This window comes from Puntigrus tetrazona, chromosome 4 (genome assembly GCF_018831695.1).
Source record: "Puntigrus tetrazona isolate hp1 chromosome 4, ASM1883169v1, whole genome shotgun sequence".
In the NCBI taxonomy this organism is placed as follows: Eukaryota; Metazoa; Chordata; class Actinopteri; order Cypriniformes; family Cyprinidae; genus Puntigrus; species Puntigrus tetrazona.
The window spans coordinates 10,186,078-10,205,448 of NC_056702.1; the positions used below are offsets into that span (position 1 = coordinate 10,186,078).

General features: G+C 39.8%; 1 protein-coding gene across 2 annotated transcripts in view; it reads right to left on the reverse strand.

Annotated features, from left to right (window-relative positions):
* Nucleotides 1–15,915: 15,915 nt before the first annotated feature.
* cacna2d1a (calcium channel, voltage-dependent, alpha 2/delta subunit 1a) overlaps nt 15,916–19,371 on the reverse strand; it is a 62,354-nt gene continuing 58,898 nt past the window's right edge. For both annotated transcript variants that reach the window (XM_043238014.1, XM_043238013.1), the window contains one exon: nt 15,916–17,692. In XM_043238014.1, the coding sequence (XP_043093949.1) occupies nt 17,576–17,692 (117 nt within the window). In that variant the 3' untranslated portion in view covers nt 15,916–17,575. The remainder of the gene's footprint in view (nt 17,693–19,371) is intronic.

Here is a 19,371-nt window from a genome sequence, read left to right on the forward strand (position 1 = left end):
CTCTCTCTCTCTTTCTCTGCACTCGCGCACGCACGCACGCGCAACATTAGCGTTTATTGGCGAGTTTGATCCTAAATTTGGAGGTGGACGTGGGGTTTAGCAAAACATAGACTGATGGACGAGTCATTTCCTAGAGCTTTGGCTGATAACCACATTAGAGACGTGCAGTCTGGCCGTGAACTGTGTTAAGTGAATGATGACTAATAATAATAATAATAATAACAATAACGAACGAGCTTTTAAGCTGTGAATGTTTTGTGGAACATCTCTGCTTGATTCGTCATGCGTGTGAGACATAGACGCAATTTGAAAAATGTATGTAATATTAAATTAATACTAAAGACGGGCTACAAATAAGATTAGGAACAGTGTCTTTAGGTTTTGGTTATGATCACAGGCTACTAAATTTGAATCTTCTAGTTTTTGGAAAGGCTTTTATAAACAACTGACCTTTCTAAGATATGTATTTTCACATAATTTATGGGAAGAGATATTTACTTGTAATAATTGCAGACTTGAAACTCAGCTCTGCAATATTGCAACACTTTTAAGGGGGAAAAGTAATTCATCATCAGTATCAATGCTTGCATCAATGGTTAAACGAAACAGTCCCTAAGAAGTGCTTTTGAGACAGCTACCCTTCGGCTTTTAACATTACTACTGTCTGTTCTTGTTCACTATATCAACGAGAAAATTCCAGGAACAAAGTGGACTTCTGAGGAGTTACAGCACAGTCCTTCCCCATGAAGCTAAGCGATCCAAGACACTAGCGCAGTCGTCTGTCAGGTGACCTCCAGGCACTGAATGGTTTGATTGCAATCTGAAAGTAAAATCATGGTGAGGGGATTGGGAGCCAGGGGATGGCTGACCACTTCACACCCACACTGTTATTCAACAGCAAAGCCAACATATGCAATATAAGCTACAGCATCAATAAAGAAAGAATCTCCCGCTCTCGATTCTGGTCTGAGTGGCACAGCTGGAAGCAATCCCATTCCGATTGCCGATCGGCGGGCTTCATGTTTAACTAAGTGTTCTTGAGTATTTAGACGCGAACCATGTGGAGGGCACAGTCGTTATTTCACAGGAAATCCACACTTTGGCCGTTAATGGGCAGTTCTAAATGCCCTCTAGAGAGAAAGAGAGAGAGACATAGAAAGAGGTGAAACGCAGACCTCGGATTCTTTCTCATTAAGTCGCGTGGAGCTTTTAAAGTCGGCCTAACTGTTGAAATGTTTGCTTTGCGGTATGTGTGGCGAGCAGGTGGGCCCAAGCGGCATGCTGGCCAGCCGGCAGCGGTGGAGCCCAGGTGTCAGCGTGTCAGTCAGAGGGAGAGAGCTGCGCCTTGCGGGGCTGTTGGGGAGAATGCGGCCAGATTAAATGCCTTGACTTAAATACATCAGGCTGAGCTTCGACCACCACCCAATCCCCATGGGCGGCTCGGCCTGGTGAAGCCCATTACAAAGCTGCACAATTGGAACGAATTCCGCCCCGTTTCGCTGCAGGATTTGTTGTGAAAAGTGCTAGCTTTACCACGAGATGAAAGGGCCTTTATTGAGCAGCTGATAATGATACAGTACCATTTGTCAGAACATCTGTCCGTGTCATGCATTACACTCCAGAGTGACAACTGTTCAGTGGGATGAGTCAGGATTTTCTCACTGTCTCACTGGCATTTTGTCTGTTCATGCAGCTTTGTGTTGAATAGCAGAATAGCATCGGTCCAAAATCCTGCTTCACATAACATATGCTAAAATGTTCCAATGTAACGAAAGTAGCGACAGAACATTTCTTCCGTATTGTGGCATATAAGATGAATTACCTATAAAAGTAGTTTGGGAATTGGTGCTATGCACCGGCTGTTGATTGGCGAGGCAGATCTGAATATTGCTACAATTTGTCACTAAAATTATTTGTAATGTTACGCACATCTGCAATAATTGAATACAATATGATAGTACTGAATGATATGCAGGTCTAAGGTGTATTATAAATCGAGTAACGAAGCACCATTCACACAAAAAGAACTTTAGCACCAAGAAGTTTTCTGTTGGTCAATGCAACAAATTAGTCTGACCTACTACTTGAAACAAATTCAAAATCTGCATGGGGAAATCTTTCACCTTTATACGAAAAAATTCCCAATTTTGCAGATTCCTATTAAAATCACTGTCACTTAAATGTGATTGCGTCCTAACATTGCATCCTAATTTAGGGGTACGGCTTGCCACCTAGCAAGCTCATACCAATATCCTGGGCAGGCACTACTCGTATATCTCATAAAATGACCCTCCTAGTTTTCCGTTCTCTCCTCTGATCCTTTATCTTGCTGACTGTGGCTATAACCTCCTGGCTCTGTCCCAGCACAGCCATTGAGTCAATGAGTTTGTGCGTGTGATCTTGCTCCAAAAACGCTTGTTCCTTTTAGAGAACACTTCATTAAAGTACCATCAGAACTCCCGTCTGAACCTCAGCCACTCCTTCAATCTCTCGTTCTTGCCGTCTCATTCATTAATTGCCATTCTTATTCTTTCTGATTGTATCTGTTTGTCACACTCCCAAACAGTCTCTATCTCCATCACTGCCTTTGCTCAAACGCTCCTCATCAGTGTGAGTGCTGTCGCCTCAGAGGAGAGCGCGTGCTTCGGTTTCAGGCGTTATATTGCAGCTGGACAAAGAAAAAGCTCAGATATCAAGGGAGCAAAACCATGAGCACAGAGGTCTCAGAGTCACATTAGGACAACACAGGCCTCTTAAAACACTGGAGACAGATTAGAACTAGACTGAGGTGAAACATGGATTAGAGCCTGGTGTCTGGCACTAGTGAATTACCACCAAGGGGTCAAGGTTTGGCTGGCTAGAATGATCCAGTTTGCCCCTACTGGTGGAAGTCAGCAAAAAGCATAGCCATTCATTTGCCATGTGTTCTGACGAAATACATTTTTACAAGCATCACATCTCAAGCATTTCATTGTGCTATGGTATGTTTTGTTGGTGCTTTTTTTATGTGACGCTGTGCTGTCACATTTATTTTTGTGTAAAACAATTGTAAAAAAGCTCACTCGCATATCACCCATTTTCCCCATAAGGCCTTGTGAAACATTACCCTATAACATTAAAAACTTACAAGCTAATCTGTTCATGCATACAAATAACATAGTACATGCATAATACTGAGCTAAGAACAGTCGAACACAAACGGTAACCACAAGCGAGTTCTCCAAAACTTCATAAATTAATATTAAATGATTTTTGTCTTTTTTGAGTAGTCCCAATAATGTTCTAGAATGTTCCAGAAAGCGTTGGAATATAACAGAAACATCTGTTCTAAAAAAAACAATGTTTTATAATTATTTATAAAAGTTCTAATACTTACCTGACCTATATATTTATCAAAATATTGATGCTGGATTCAAATAAATAATACAATAATAATTAGTGCTACAGAATTACAGAACAATCATAACATTCAGTTCATACTTCAATATATATTTCAAACCATACTATTTCCATTATAAATTTAAGCTCAAATATACTTGTTTTTCTCAAGGATATTGTTCTGTCAACGTGACAAAACTGGTAAATGATAAGCTATGTGTGCATATCCTCAAGAATAAAGTTTTACAGTGAAACCCTTGCTTACTTGTATTTGGTGTTGTGGGCTTTGTCTCTCACAACCTCGTATTTTACATACGGACAGAAACACACACCATTACGACACTAGTCTTGCAATACGCTCTGAAACTAGCAAGAGGAAAGGGTGGGACCTCACTCTAGTGGCTTGAGGGGAACACTTATTCTCCAAGGCTGGGGTCTGTCATCTTGCTGTATGCACTTTCACACATGCGCAAGTACCATTCCCTAGTGGGACTAAAGTTTTAACCCTCATCGAGGGGCCTAATCGCTAGTATGATCTCCTTTCTGTGACCTTTGACCTTAGCTTGTCAAAGTAACGGCCTCCTTGCCCCCACTCTCTCTTGCCCTCTCATTTTCACCGCTTCTCCTCATCTTAGTCGAGAAAAGGTGAGGTATGAAAGAAGTATTGAAGATTTATTATTAAAAATTATAGTTTATGTATATGAAGAGTTTAGATGCAAAAGACTGTATGTCTTTAAAATTAGCATTTCTTTCTGAACATATGTATAGATTTCTATGTAATTACAGGCTGAGATTTAGTGCATTTGAAGTGAGAGTACTTCATGAATATATACTATGCATGGACACCATTTACTCAGTATCTCATTTTTGACCAAGATGGCTTTTAGAGGCTTTTGCATTGGAATTTATCATATGCTTACTGAATTAGATACGTATGCACATTTTTTTGACGTAAAAATGGGTGGCACCATTTGTAAGTTCTATGGGCCTTGCTTCCGGTCTGATCTGCTTAATATTGGTGTCTTATCTTGGTATTATATATCTTAACTATCATGATCTCCTCATAATATTGATAGCAGGTAATGTCTTATCTTACTTCCGTGTTGATTAAATAGGTGGACAGATGAGCCAGTTGACCCCTCCAGGCACTTGAATGCATCCGCCATCTTGGAACAGTCAACTGGACATCATTCACCATACTGTAGGTGTTTAGAAACAGTGGCTAATGAGGCATTTTCAGATTTCGTTTAAAGATTACGAAGCCAAAAAAAAAGTCGCAGATTGACTTGCTCACCACAAAAATAGTCCATTTTGATTTCTAGTGAGCTTTAAAGTTAGGGGTTTTGTAAAAAGTTTTGCTTGCCTTTTAGCAATAAGTGTTAAAAACATAGCTAGTAATAAAACAGTGATAGATGTGTGATGGATATAAACTCTGGAATTTGACAGTAGAGAGGTAAGCGTTTCTCACTGAGGGTTTAAGAACAAATGCATTCGGAGAGAACAGGCCTAGCAGAGAAAACGCAGCGATTGAACAGCGAGTCTGAGAACCACAGTTCTCCCTTGTGCGGTAATAAAGCGGCTCTCCAGCACTATGAATCTACACGTCTGGGGCTTTCTTTGCTTGTTGTGTAGCGAGCATTGGTCCCACACTCTAATAGAGAGCAGATGGCATGTTATTTCACAAGTCGCGCCTTGGAAAAACATTCCTGCACATAAATCCAATTACAAACGAGCAGGTTTCTTAACCCTGGCGCGCGTGCGACCGGCCACAGATCACATCGGTGCGGCTCGCGCTTTCCCCAGATAACATTGTACGGATGAAAACATAGGAAAGTGGACTGACCACACTTTGTAACTTGACGTCAACGAGGACACAAATGAACGAGTTTCACTGAAGCAGAAATAAACTAAACAATGGACGGAACAATGTTAAGAGGATCATTTGTTTCGTCGTTATGGGTCAACGAAGAATTTCCAGGATAAACTTATGAGGCATCTTCTCTTTCTTACATAAGTTTGTCTTCTGGTCTGGATGAAAACAAGTCTTTAGAAATCAGTATCAAATTTTATGTTTTAATACCTCTTAATAGGCCTACTGAAGGCTGTTTTTTTTCCAAATAGCCAGTTCTTGATTCATGACATTAGGGGGAAGTACCTTCTCGGTTTTGGAAACATTTGATTGGACAAACCAGTTTCTACATTTAAAATTAAACTACTTTAAAAATGTTAAAAAAGAACTAAACTAAAAAAAAAAACCTTCAGAGAAAGTAGCAAAGTAATGAAACTATGAGGGTGTCAGATGAGGGTGTCCGAAAAACCATTTAAGATCTCAGTAGGGTAGACCGATCCAATTTTTTTTTGCTTATTGGTTAATGTCCAGATCCTGGTTTACAGTTTTGAAACCGAGTCCAAAGAAAAGACCCTGCCCTGGCCTGGAAAGGGTGGAGGGCTGGAGCCCTGGTGCTGTGGCAGCTGTGAGGTTGTCTGGCACCTCATTGCTTACTAAGTGGCTCCACGTGTGAGGGAACAAGCCCAAATAAATTGCTTTACCCTTCCAGACACACGGCCACCCCGACACCCTGCTGAGACCGCTCAAGACCGGACTCTGAGTGACTGTGGTGTCTTAAGTGGAGTTATTAGCAAGGAAGAGAGAACACAGAGGGAGAGGGCGAGCGACAGAAGAAAGCAGGAGACAGGTGTTAATAGATGTCCTACAGCTTTCAAAAGTCCCTCATGCAGGTCTGGGTGCTGGACTTCAGTTTCACAGGCAGCAAATAACCTGGACCGCAGTTTGACCCCCTCGCCTTTCAAACACACACACACCTACACCAGAAAAGATGTTTGGCATGTGTGCTCGGACACTAGGGTGCAAAGCTGAAGGCCTGCAAACAGATTTTCAGTGTTAGGCTCACTGAACGAAAAAAAGAGGTAAAATCCTGTCCAAAAATATGAACAGAACATAAATATAACAGGTCTAGTAACAGAAAACTTGACCTGAAAGATTCCAAAGTGGTTAGAAATTTTGCACAAACAAACACTACATGCATATCATATTTTGGATATATCATAATATACTGTAATTTAATTATTTTTAAAGATTTGTTTGATCCTATTTAGGTTATACTTTATTTTTATTAAAAATTACCCATTAACTAAGATTTTTATGTCAAAATCCCAATAAGCTGCTTATTAATATATAGTAAGTTAGTTGTTATGTTTAGACATAGGGTCTAAAATATGGTCATGCAGAATAAGGCATTAACAAGTGCTTTATACAGTAAGTACTAATAAAAATTAATATGCATGATAAATAATAGTGAGAATTGGTCAGTAAAATAATTAACCATTATTTTTAAATCCAAGCAATTGAACTGTAACATATTCTCTGTTTGTGTGGACTTTTGCGTTACACATTGAAGGCAATTGTCCCAAGTCTGATGGTCTCAGTGCTTCCAAGTCTGGTTTTCCAGTGAATTGGTGCATCACTATACATTTAGCCCAAGAATTTTACAGTGTGTTCAGGTAGACATATTTGGAAGCATGTTCCCTGAGAATCAAACCTATGGTTTTGCATTTCTAGCACCATGCTGTTTGTAAAATTGGATAAACTCGGCTATTTTGGGTAAGAAACAGTGTGTCAACTAGCTTTGTGGAAAGTTTATATCTTCTTATTAGCAGTCGTTTGGCTTTTTCCCATGGGTTCAGTGACCAATCAGCCAGCATGAATCTCCCTCTCATCCTCTACAAGCTACAAACCTCTCAGCCGATCTCACTCTTTGTTTGTTCTTCAACAAATAAAGCTAATGCTAGTGTTGATCTCTTCACATAGTATCTGGGCTCCATCGCCGAGGTCAAGGTAAACGAGCAACCCCAGCAAGTAAAATCTGATCTCCAAAGAACCTCTTTTTCTACGCTGCATACCTGAACTTTTGTTGGAATGAGAACTTGGAAGGATGATGAAGACCAACAGATGTTCCTCTCCCTTAATGCTTAGGGAAATAAACCCTAGCAAATGGAAAATGGCCATTTAAAGTCTGGAGGAGAAGTCTGGAAGGACTAGGTCAGTGTTAGAGAACCTTCTACAGGAATAAACTATGTTTTTGGGCTGCCCTTTCGACAAGAGAAGTTGGCATCCAAATGAGGAAACTGATTCCAGACATCTTCCTCCTTCTGTTGTGACTTTATCGGTCCAGGTCTGACTGGAATCCTTAGTGCGCAAAAAGGCCCGAGTGACTTTTTTGGGGGGCTAGCATTGGATGAGCTAAATCCAGTGCGGGCAGAGACCACGAGGACACAGAAAACACACCAGCGCTCCATCTGCCACACACACTGAATTCAGTCGCTGAGAAGATGCCACTGAGATGCAGAACTTGAAAGAGGATAAAAGAGCATCTGTGTGCATAAATAAACCATCCCCGGGGCAGAGTGACTCCTCAGCTGAAACATAAAACACGGAGAGATTAAACACTCAAGCAGCTGCCTGGCATCTCACATCGTGCAGACACTTTTAATAACCCTATCATGTCGCAAGATCATTATCACAATCACTGCTTCCTGCTACAAAACACATTGTGTTATTGTGAGTCAAGAGTTTGTGTTCAGAAATGCTGATTCTGCACAGACTCCATCCCACACCTGCAGGTCCCGGCAGAAGAGCTGCATACACGCAAACTACCTTCTGAGAGACCACACTTGATGGAAATTTGGCGATAACTATCAATTAGGAGGTTTTTTTTAGGCAAAAGTCATAGCTGATGGATTGTTAATAGTCAGAATTGGACGAATTTAGCCAGTCATACAAATTTTCCACAGTGACCAATAGAAAAATGTTAGCAGATATAGTTAAGATTGGCATTCTACCTCAAATTTAGGTCCTGTTTTTTTAGACGTGTATTATTGATTTCCCTATCTAGTACAAGGTCTTAATCCCATTAAGTATCTGAATATGAAAATCTTTCATTACCATGGTATTATTAGCATACATTAGCACTGACAATGTGTTGGATAGGGCTCAGAAAAATCTGAATAAAATGTAAAATTCTGTTAGGATTACACTACTTTCTGTAAAACCATTTTAGTCAAAATCTGAGCAAAACGCATCAGGTAAAAGTATGGTATACCACTACAAATAAAACCGAAAAAATAGTTCATAAATAGTTAAACTGTGATAACTACACCAACCACATAGTTTAACCATTGTACAATAATAGCATAACACAATATTTTTTACGGTTAAAAAAATTAGTAGCTTATTAGCATGCATATTACTAAAATGTTAGCCGTTTATTAGTGCTAATTAAGTCCATATTAAAGCCTTATTCAACACGACCTTATTGTACATCCCAAATATTACCCAATACCTAAACTTAACTATTAAAAAGCAACAAATGAAGAATTGATTGAGGTAACAAGTGTTATTCTAGATATTTGTAAAGGTGTAGGTGCAGAGTAAAGTGCAATACATAATTCTTTATTACCATGGTGTTCGCATGTATTAGCATTAGCAAGGTGACGGACAGAGCTCAAGAAACAGGCATCTATTATTTCAGCCAATAATGTGCTTAACAAATTGTTAGCTTGCCTAACCTGGCACCACCAATCTTATGGTAACAATTTTTGCTCAGCTGGAGGCTAATTCATCGGTGAGGTTAAGATTAAGGCGCTTACTAATTAGCCATTAGCAATTATCGAGCCAAAGCGCTACGTTTTGAGACAGCCTTCATGCAGCATTGCAGCATCTGTAGTTTCAGTGATGGCTGAAAACTTCGCTTCCCCTCTCTTTCCCTCCCTTTGGCTTTGTGGTGGGGTTCAGCCGGACATTACACACATCTGTGAGAAGTTATTGTGTTTGGCTGTGCTGCGTGCGGCGGCCAAATCACTTTCACAACAGACAGCTGGACATGAAAGGACATGAAAAGCAAGAGCGCTACCAGACTCCCGCTTTCAGAGCGCGTGTCTCAAATGAGTCGCAGGTGAGTCACAGTCACACAGTTCAGGGGGTCCGCGGAGTTTACAGCTGCTGGTACGGACCACTCATGCGCGCGTAGGGGGGGGAGTGGGCATGGATAAGAAGAGTATCTAAAAAGCAATCCTTTTATTTTCAATGACCCACCCAGAAGAAAGACTTGGCATCTAAACATTCCCGATTGTAGTGGTTTTCCTCCAGAAATGACTACAGAAGAGAGAAATTGTTTACAGCACCTGGAAGTTCCTCTGCATCCTCCGCTGCGCGTACAAGCCAACTCATGGCTGATTCTCACGAAAGCTTGCTTTCAAACGATAAATGTTCACAAAGGCATCTATTTGGCATCCAACATATATTTCACGAAGACGCTCTGAAAATGTCCACAAGGAAAGCATATATACTGAAATAATATATATATACTTAAAGAGATAGTTCACCTAAAAGTGAAAACTCAAGGAAAGAAAGATTCAATGTTTTCTTTTTTTCCCTGCCAGTCTTCGACGCTCACCCTCTTGCAAACAAAAATGAACAAAAATAACTCATTTATTTTCTTCCGTGTCATGAAGAAGAAATTATTTTCGTAGCTTTGTAAAATTAAGGTTGAAGCACTGATGTCAAATGGACTATTTTAACAATATCCTAACTAACTATCTTTTAGGGCAGTTGCATTGCTGTCTACGGAAGGTCAGAAAACGCTCTCAGATTTCTTCAAAAATATCCTTATTTGCTTCCTGAAGATGAACAAAGGTCTTATAGGTTTGGAACAACACGAGGAGGAGTAATTTTCACTTTTGGGTGAACTATATATTTTACAATGGTTTTAGAGTTCCAATAAATTGTATGACAAAATGACACACAAACCAAACTTTACATTTTGTTACATTTAGCAGATTAAAATAACGCTAGACTCTAATTCATGCGATAAGCAGTGCTGAAGCTTCTTAAAACGTGCTGTGAATCAGACAGCTGCTTTCTTGGATATCCGGAATCTGTCTGGAGGCGTTCTGGAAAAATAGCGACCACTTTCATTCCACAAAGCATCAGTGAGCCTTTATAATGGAAATAAAGTGGCCTCCCATCTAATAACCAGAAGCGATCAACATACGAAGAGAAGAGTTTGTTCAAACATAATTGTTTAGCAATCAAGATTTAACCCCACCAAAATTCAACCGCAAACCTACAAATACCGCTCGCAAAAATGAGACAATCCCATCTGAATCTTGAGGTTTGGTCCTTTGCTACTCGTTTAGTCCCCACAAATACCAACGGTCCATCATCAACCTTGAGAAAGAAGACACTTTAGGCTAATATCTCTGCTGGAGAACATCGCCACAGTCAGACATGGTGTTCTCGCATGCTAAGTCTGTCTGATTTGGCTGCGACCGCTAAGATGTTTTGGACTCTGTAATGCAGTCTTATTAAAAACGCCCATCGAATGCGAAACATGTAGAATGTTTCGAGAGGAAACGCGCTGTTTTAATGCAAACTACTAAACCACGTTGATGTCAAAATCCCTGGAAGGAGATGGAACATGGCTGTGGATGGCACTTGTGAATTATGTCCGGTTGAAATATGCGCACAGTGAGCATGTTTAGTTTTTACTGTGCACTGTCCACTTTTGTTTATGAGTTCAGGGCCGATGTGGTGACAGGGGAGGAAAAACATAAGGACGCGTTCCATTCGAGAGCCACCACGAGCCCGTTGTGAAATAAGGCCTTGAAGAACGCAGAAGGATTCTGGAGAACAAAAAAAGTGAATGACTAACTCAACTATTCGAAGCGGCTTATAACAAACAGGCCCTGACATAAAATAAATACATAAATGTGGGAACAGTAAAAGGCTGTTTACTCGCGTTCACTCTTCTTGCGTCATGATCAAACTGTTACGACTGGATGCCGATCGAATATGAAAACGTTTGGTGTTTCCATTGATGATTTTGTTACTGCTAGGCAACAAATTAAGAATTTCGAATTTCGATAAATCGTTTAGTTTATAAATTGAATTCATCGTTCTGTTAAATTAAATGTATAATAAAATCGAACAATTCATAAAAATAAATGAAGTAAATAAATATGGGTTTAATTAAATTGACAATTAAAAATCTCAAGAGTATCTTTGCGCCAATGGAAATACACACTGCATTGCACTGGCAAATTAATATTTAATTGAATTCATGTATAAACACTTGGCTTATAAATTGAATTAAACGTGAAATAAAACAGAGATCGTAAATGTTTTTTTTATAAAATAAGAGCATTTCTGAAAAATCCCAATAGAAAAGCATGGGCTATTATCGTAATAACATTGCATTGAACTGCTTTTCTCACTCTCGGTGAATTAAAACAATTACTGCCAATTAGCTACTGATTAAGAAAAAACTAACAACTTAAAAAATGAATAATTAACCTTCGAATAGTGACTCTGTGGCATCTAATGAGACGATATGCATTACCGTCAAGAATCGCATGAGTTGTTTGCGTTGCAAGTAACTTATGAGTGGCAAAATGTTGCGCTGAAGACTTGCTCTCGTCCGTCCCACACCTGCTCGCGGTACCCACTGCCCTTTTCACACCAGTTCCGATGCGCAATCAAATATTTATGATACCGCTTTACAGTCCACAAAATATTTTACATTTCTCCCTTTAAGCAGGCAGCATTCGGAGACTGACAGCTTTAATAATGCCTCAGCCGTTAATATTACAGCTTATTTCCTCCCTCCAGTCTGTAAAATATGTAATTTTATATCGTACGTGTCCTTTTAAGGCTTCCCCCAGCTGTTTCGCAAATAGAAACGAGCCGTTCATTAAACAAAAACACTGTGGGGACTGTAATTGAACTTATTTGAAACGTCCCGGAGCACCGAAGTACCCTACGCGAGCTTTAACGGTCTCGTAGTATATCCAGTTAATATCGCCAGTAAACGCAGGAAGGACCACGTATATATATATATATATCCGCACGCTGCTGGTTTCGCATTCAAACTCAAGGTGAAACGCTACCGAGGCCTTCAATGTCAAATCAGAGGTGAACGAGCGCATATGGCGACGGAGCGATAGAAAAGCGATGGCAGTCAGATAACATTGTGTGAAAATATCGACGGCTTTCAGCGATTCGCCCGGTCGTGTTGTGGTTGGCTCGGGCCGAGTCCTCGCCGATGACAGAAGAATGTCACATGAGAGCAGAGAAACTGCAGACTCCGGCTTCCCTCTGACATACACGGGGAAAAAATGTTTTGGCACCGGGACAAATACAAGTAGAAGCGATTTTGGAAAAGAAGAAAAACAGAAATCTGTCACGGTCAAAAGAGTCAAGGCAAAGGACACCGCAACACTCGTACTGACGATAAAGGTTTTATTCTGAATACACCTGAACATGAATTTTAGACAGTTCCAGGGGTTTTTTCATAATTTTTTTTTTTTTTTTTTTTTAAACAAATATACAGACTGACCGAATGAGGCAAATCAAGATTCACAAGTTATGAGTATAAATCAGTGGTTCTCAGCTGCTGGGCCACAGGGCTGTTCTGAAGAAAAAACTGATAAATGCAGACAGTCAAATTTATAAAGTCCAAATTGCAAATTATGAGCTTTTTTTTCCTCAGAAGTGCATGATATAAACTCACAATTCTGAGAAAAAAATATTCATATCTCGCAGTTCTGACTTTATTACCCAGAATTGCGAGATGACATCGTGAGATAAAAAGCGTTACATTTTTGTTTTAGTTACCAATTACCTTTTTGCTTTTAATTCAGTGGTGGAAACCATAGAAGAACATAAAATTGCCCCCAAGTTAAAAAAAATAAAATACAAAAATACAGTATGACACATTAAGAGACTGTACATTTAAGTTGTATCTTTTTAAATAATCTTTTTAAAGAAAGAAGCAAACGCTTCCTTTATCTTTTGCAGTTGCCGTCAAATATCTTCGCAATTTAATTTGTCATTTTAATAGAAGCTATTTAACCAAATTAGGCCGATGACAACGCGGTTATTTGAAATTGCTCGGAAACCATGAACAGTTAAAAAAAATTAAAAATACAACCCAGACCGCATTAAATGCTGGTATTGTTTGAGTCGCCACTTAAAATCTGGTTCCCGAAGCAAATCCAGATGCGAACCACTGAATGACAGTAAAATGAAGGGGGACTGAAAATAAGCCCACGGATGAAGTCCTCCTAAACCCTGACTGAGGCAGACTGACGGTCAGCCAGGAGGCAAGCGGAGGCAGCAGGATCCGACTGACCGCTAAAAACACACTTCACGCTATCGGACAGCTCCAGAGATCAAAACCCACGCAGACCAGACAGACAGCTTTTTTCTGTTTTCTGTTCCCGAGGTGACAGCATCTGAGCTCAGCCCGTAGACCGAAGCCTTTCTTCATCCCGGTTTGTCTGAAGGACTAAAGTTGCTAAATCTAATTCAGTATTTTCCAAGGAATAATATGAATTGATCTCGTATTTCCCCTAAACATCTGTCTTTTTGATATTCTAGAAAACACTTTCACCTCTATTAAGGTATCCTGTAAACAATTTCTGTCAGAAGCTGGAGACCCTTAATTCTTTCAAATAGTGGTCCCAAATCAGTTTTGACATTTAAGGTTAGGGTTAGCTTGGACCGTCAGGATCGGGATACGTCTCGGTTCAGCAGCTGTCGCCCCGAGAAAAAGGCAGTGAATGTTAAGGTGAGGTCACATTGACAAAATTTCAGCGAGATTTCGAGGAACAAAAAAATGGCGATAGCGCAACTGACGCATGAAGCGCGGCTCACTTTCAAAGCCAGCGGGAAAAACGGTCGCCAAATCGCAGCGGATGTATCCCACAAAATCTTGCTAAATGTGATTTCACCTTTAAGGTCTGACTAGAAATGAGTTTTTCCGTATTCGACATCGTCACACACAGAAAAGCTACGGTTTGCGATTTTTTATTTTTTTTTTGGTATGACAGACAAAAAACATTTCGGAGGCAGTTTGTAGACGTGATCGGCACAACATGTGGTCGTATTTTTATATATTTTTTTTTAACACGCACAGATTTCAGACGGACTAGTGCGCAGAGACCTTTAGGCTGCGTCCAGAATGGAATATTAGCATACTACACTAATCTGCTGAATGCTGCCCGGTGTGCTCTGTCTTGTCTGTTTTAAACCGTGGACATTATTCCCACGCTAAACGTTCCAAACGGTAGAATGCTACATTGTCACATCATCATCAGATTTGTACAAATATGTACATTTTTGCAGTCAGTTTCAAAAAAAAAGCTGTAGACTGCTGCACATACGAGGAAAAATGTTTCATTCTGCGAATATAGCAGTAGTATGCTAGTACGCTTTTCTGAACAGACCCCGTAATGCGTTACTATACACGCTCCGGCATCTACAAAAGGGAAATATTGTAGCGTCACACACACGGAAGCAGACGTGCACATGCACGCACACACACACACAGCTTAGTTTCACTTCCAGTGCAACACATGGCGAATAAATAGGGCATAAGGAAGAGGTAAGATCACGTTAAAGGTTTGAATACACTCACAGGCCAATTTTGCGCGTTACAAATAGGCCGGAAAAACAGTTCCACGGCATTTTAAAACACAGATAGAGGAAGTGAAAAAAAAACATACTCCGTACTCAGTGTAGATAAACAAGACGACATCAGTTTTGCTGGGAATTCGCGGTAATTCGCCGAGTTAACGGTCTGGAACTGGAGATGTTTTCAATCATTTCTCATTTTGACAGCCAATTAGCTACATTTCTTTTATCATACGCTGACTCGATGCGCGCCGCTTCTAGGACGCTTGCGTGATGAGTCACGGGAAAGATTTCGAAAAGAATGGGTTCTCAACGCAAGCCAGGTTCACGAAGCCCAATTGTGTTGTTTTCAGGTGCATTACCAAAACGGTTTCCCGTGCACAGGGGAAATGGTGCGTGGAGTCGCAGGGCTGTTGCTCACTAAAATTCACTTTCCGTTCCAGATTCGATGTTGCGCGTCTTCACGTCTTTTGACAGAGACTCTTGTGCATGTATACACTAATCAGAAAACAATGCAAATGAGGTTCGGCAGCCGTTACTCACTCGCAGATATCATCTGTTTGCTATTAATGAATCATCATTAAGTCGTAATCAATGCAGTACTGAGTGTATTGGGTGTTGGTTAAGCATTAGGCATCCCTCCTTCTCTTCAAAACAAAACTTCCGAACTTTGAAGTGAATGCTTAAATAGAAACAAAAATGCTTTGCTCTTTTACAGACATAACATTCAAGTAATCATTTGTAATTAGAGTCACCCCCTACGTTTATTATTTACAGAAGCTCTGAACCACTAGATTTGTCTGTTTGGAACAAAAAACTGGGCAAATATATAGATATGCAATGCAGACTTTCCCCCTTGCATTTTTGCTATCTCCTTTTTCTAAAAAAACAATAAAATTAATTAAATATACATATATATTTTCTCCATAATTTTCGACTTAATTTAATTTGAATTCAAATACATTTACAATTATAAAATACAACAAACATTATTATTATTATTTAATTTAAAACAAATAATAATAATAATAATAATAATAATAATTGATAAACAATACATAAATTGTTCAAATATACTGTCAATGTCACTATTAATATTTAACAAATAAAACTGTGAAAAATATTTTTTAAATGTTCATTTTCTGAGCAGTCCAGAGCTTCTGTAATTATTTAAATTATTTAAATCTCTTTTTAAAATCTTAATTATTCCATACATTTTGGATTTTGGCCCAGATTTCAATGAGGCACAAAGATCCAGTCAGGATCTCTTAAAGGGACGGAAGTTTAATTTTCTTATCAGATCAGAATGCCGAAATTATGCGTTTCTCTGGGTCAGATTGCACATTGTGATATTCCTTTGCTTATTTTTATACGAATCCATTCACATCAAGGCACGTTGACAGGAAAGAAAGGCTGACAGAGCTCTGCCTCTGACATTAAAGTGAAAAACGACACAACAGAGACTCAGACAGCACAACCAGGGGCAGCATTTCGTATAGAAAAACTCTCCCCAAAATATCTGTAAACATGAGATAATTTTCTTTCCACCTTTTCGAGTTCTCCAGATGATATTAAAGTGTGGGAAAGAGCAACTGTGTCATAAACGCCTTTCACCCTTTAGTATCCGCATATGCACACACGTACATTAAATATATCATAAAACTCGACATTAAACGTACAGTGGAAAACTCTTCGCTCATTTTCAATGGGTTGAATTTTAAAAACAATTTAGAAGAAACGGCTAATGCACCAAAAAAAGGAAAAAAGAAAAACGCACGCACATGCAACAGCGGGGTTTTCTCGGCATACTCACAGCCAGGACGCATAACTTAGCGAACTTTTAGGTCGGTGCGAGTCGGGCTGTCATTTAAAAGACCCTAAATAAGAAGCAAAGGGCTGTTTGGCCACACGACCTGCTTGGCATCAAGTGCAAAGTACAGCAAGACCACACACAGGGTAACGTTTGGCAGCGGTGCGCATTTGAAATGCACTATGGGCCGATTAAAAAATAGCGAATACAGGAACCCGTGGACAAACGGAGGGAGGGATTGTTCGCTCCTAACGGCGGTCGGAATTGAAACCGATATTCCCGAGGCACAGAGGTGGAGACCACTGGGAAAAACAAGAGACTTTTGCATCGGGTCACAAGCTCATTTGTCCTTTTTTTTCCAGTAATGGGCTGCAGACCACAAACAAGGCTGGATTTTGACCCAACCCAGAGGGGTCCATTAAAGACCTCAGCAGGGCAAATCATAAAAGTCACATATAAACAGTTTGTAACACAGAGGAATTGGCCGTGAAAATATGCTGAAGGACAAATAGGTTCAAAAAAAGGCATCACACCGGTAAAGGGCGAAACTTTGGTTGGCAGTGTTGTGATTGGATCATTTTTTTCTTTTCGTTTTAAAGACAGGACGAAGTGACGATGAAGTGTCAAGGTCTGCCCACCCAGGTAAGACTGCCCACCCCCGTCGCTCATGCGGAGAGAGTCTGACCTCACGGGTCAAATGTCAAAGGTCGTTGCTCATTTATCATCTCCGACCTACTTTGACCCGAAAGGCTGTGAGTGATCGCGGCTTGAGTTTTGTACTTCCTGGGTCAGAGCCTCTCCCTCCGTGTGCTGGGCTGTGGCGTGGGAGTCCGGACGAACGGTCAAATGTGGCAAGTTTTGGCATCGTAGAGGGGTGTGGCGTCTCTGCGCTGAGGTCACGAGAGTCCGTGTCCTCGTCCGATCAGAAGCCAGAGGAGCGGCAGCTGGAGGATGACCACGGACACCACAGATGGACTCAGACCCGACGCACCACCGCAATCCTCGTTCTGCTCCTATCGCCAGCAAGAGAAAGCCAATGAGTCCGCTAAGATCGCACAGTGTGGGAATTACCGTAAGGATGAGAAGAAAACTTCAATGATTTTCACCACTGATAATAGACAATATAGTTTATTGCAAAATATTAAAATGCATAAAAATATGTATTGGTTACGATTATTACTATTATTTTTTTGTTGCATTATTTATATCCATTTCTATAATTACTGTACGCATCATTTACACAATATAAAAAATAGGATATTAAATAAAATATTTAGTTTTTATTTATGTTTTTCCTAAACTATTGTTTTAAATACACACAATATAGCAATATACACTACCATTCATGTTTCGAAAGAAATTAATACGTCTATTCAGCAAGGATGTGTTAAATCAATGAAAACTGATAGCAAAGGTAGCATTGTTAGAACGGATTACTATTTTTGAAGAAATTCTGCTCTTTTTTTGGCAAAGAAATACCCCAAAACGGTATCACAAGTACAACATCCCACTAAAATCAGTCTAAAAACGTTATTATTTTTTAAATAATACGAATAAACATGCTTATGCTGTTAATAATTTATTCATTACAGCTGGCGAATTAGTCAAGCGTGGAAGTTACATCAGCAGTTTAACAAGCTGTAACGAGCTGTGGACTCATGCAAAATTAAAGAAATGAGAGAAAGAGATATTAATCCGAATTAATTAGAAAAAAAATAAAGGTATTCCTGGTAATGAAAGAAATTTCCATAGAAAGTTGTTTAAGCAAACTTTGATAAAGATGACATACAAACAAAACAAAAGCGGATTTCTAATTTGCCGGACTAGATAGACCAATATAAATAAGTAAGTAAATGAATACTAAATAAAGAAATGAATAAAACTAGAGAGAGTTAGAGGCAGATAGAGAGATGGACTGACCCGAGACAGCACATGAACACTGGCAGCAGTAACATGAGCAGAGAGGAAAGCAGTGGAGAGCCTGCATTTCTCCTACACATGGCCTCATCCTAACATACATTATACAGCCAAATACACAGCAGAGAAAGAGAGGAAGAAATAGGAAGAGTCATGCAGAAAAAACGTTTGACAGTCAGAATTTTAAGCAGCACACTGACAGATGCTCGAGCCGAAAAGCGTTAATACTGTAAGTAAAAAGAGAGAATCCAGAGCAGGAAGTAGATGTGTTTAGATAAAGATACACCACTTGGTTAAAAGTATGTGGACACCCCACTCATAAGTACATGTGAATGTTTCAATTCAAACCGAGTAACAGGAAGTAGAGCTTCATGTCTTGGCTTGATGCAGGCCAGTTAAACTCTTTACTCTAATTCGAAAAACTGGACCGCATAACTATACGCTTGATTTTATGCACATTTCGGGTATACCTAAAAAACCCAAAGCAGTTCATTTAAAGAGGTGTCCACGTTCTTTAGGCCATGAAATGTATGTTTGTGCGCGATTAGAACATGTCAAACAAAGCAAAGCTCTCCCAAACCAAGATCTATCACAACGAGACAAATATCAGCGTTTCTTTCCGTTTATCATGACTCAGAGTCTCAGTGTGGTAGATCTCAGGTAATGACTGAAATGAGAGCAGCAGGAATAGAGCTTGATGCGCATTAAGTCATGCCGATCGCTGGTTTGGTCTCAATCTGTCGTAGGCTTTTGCCCGTTTGGAGAGGTTTGGGTG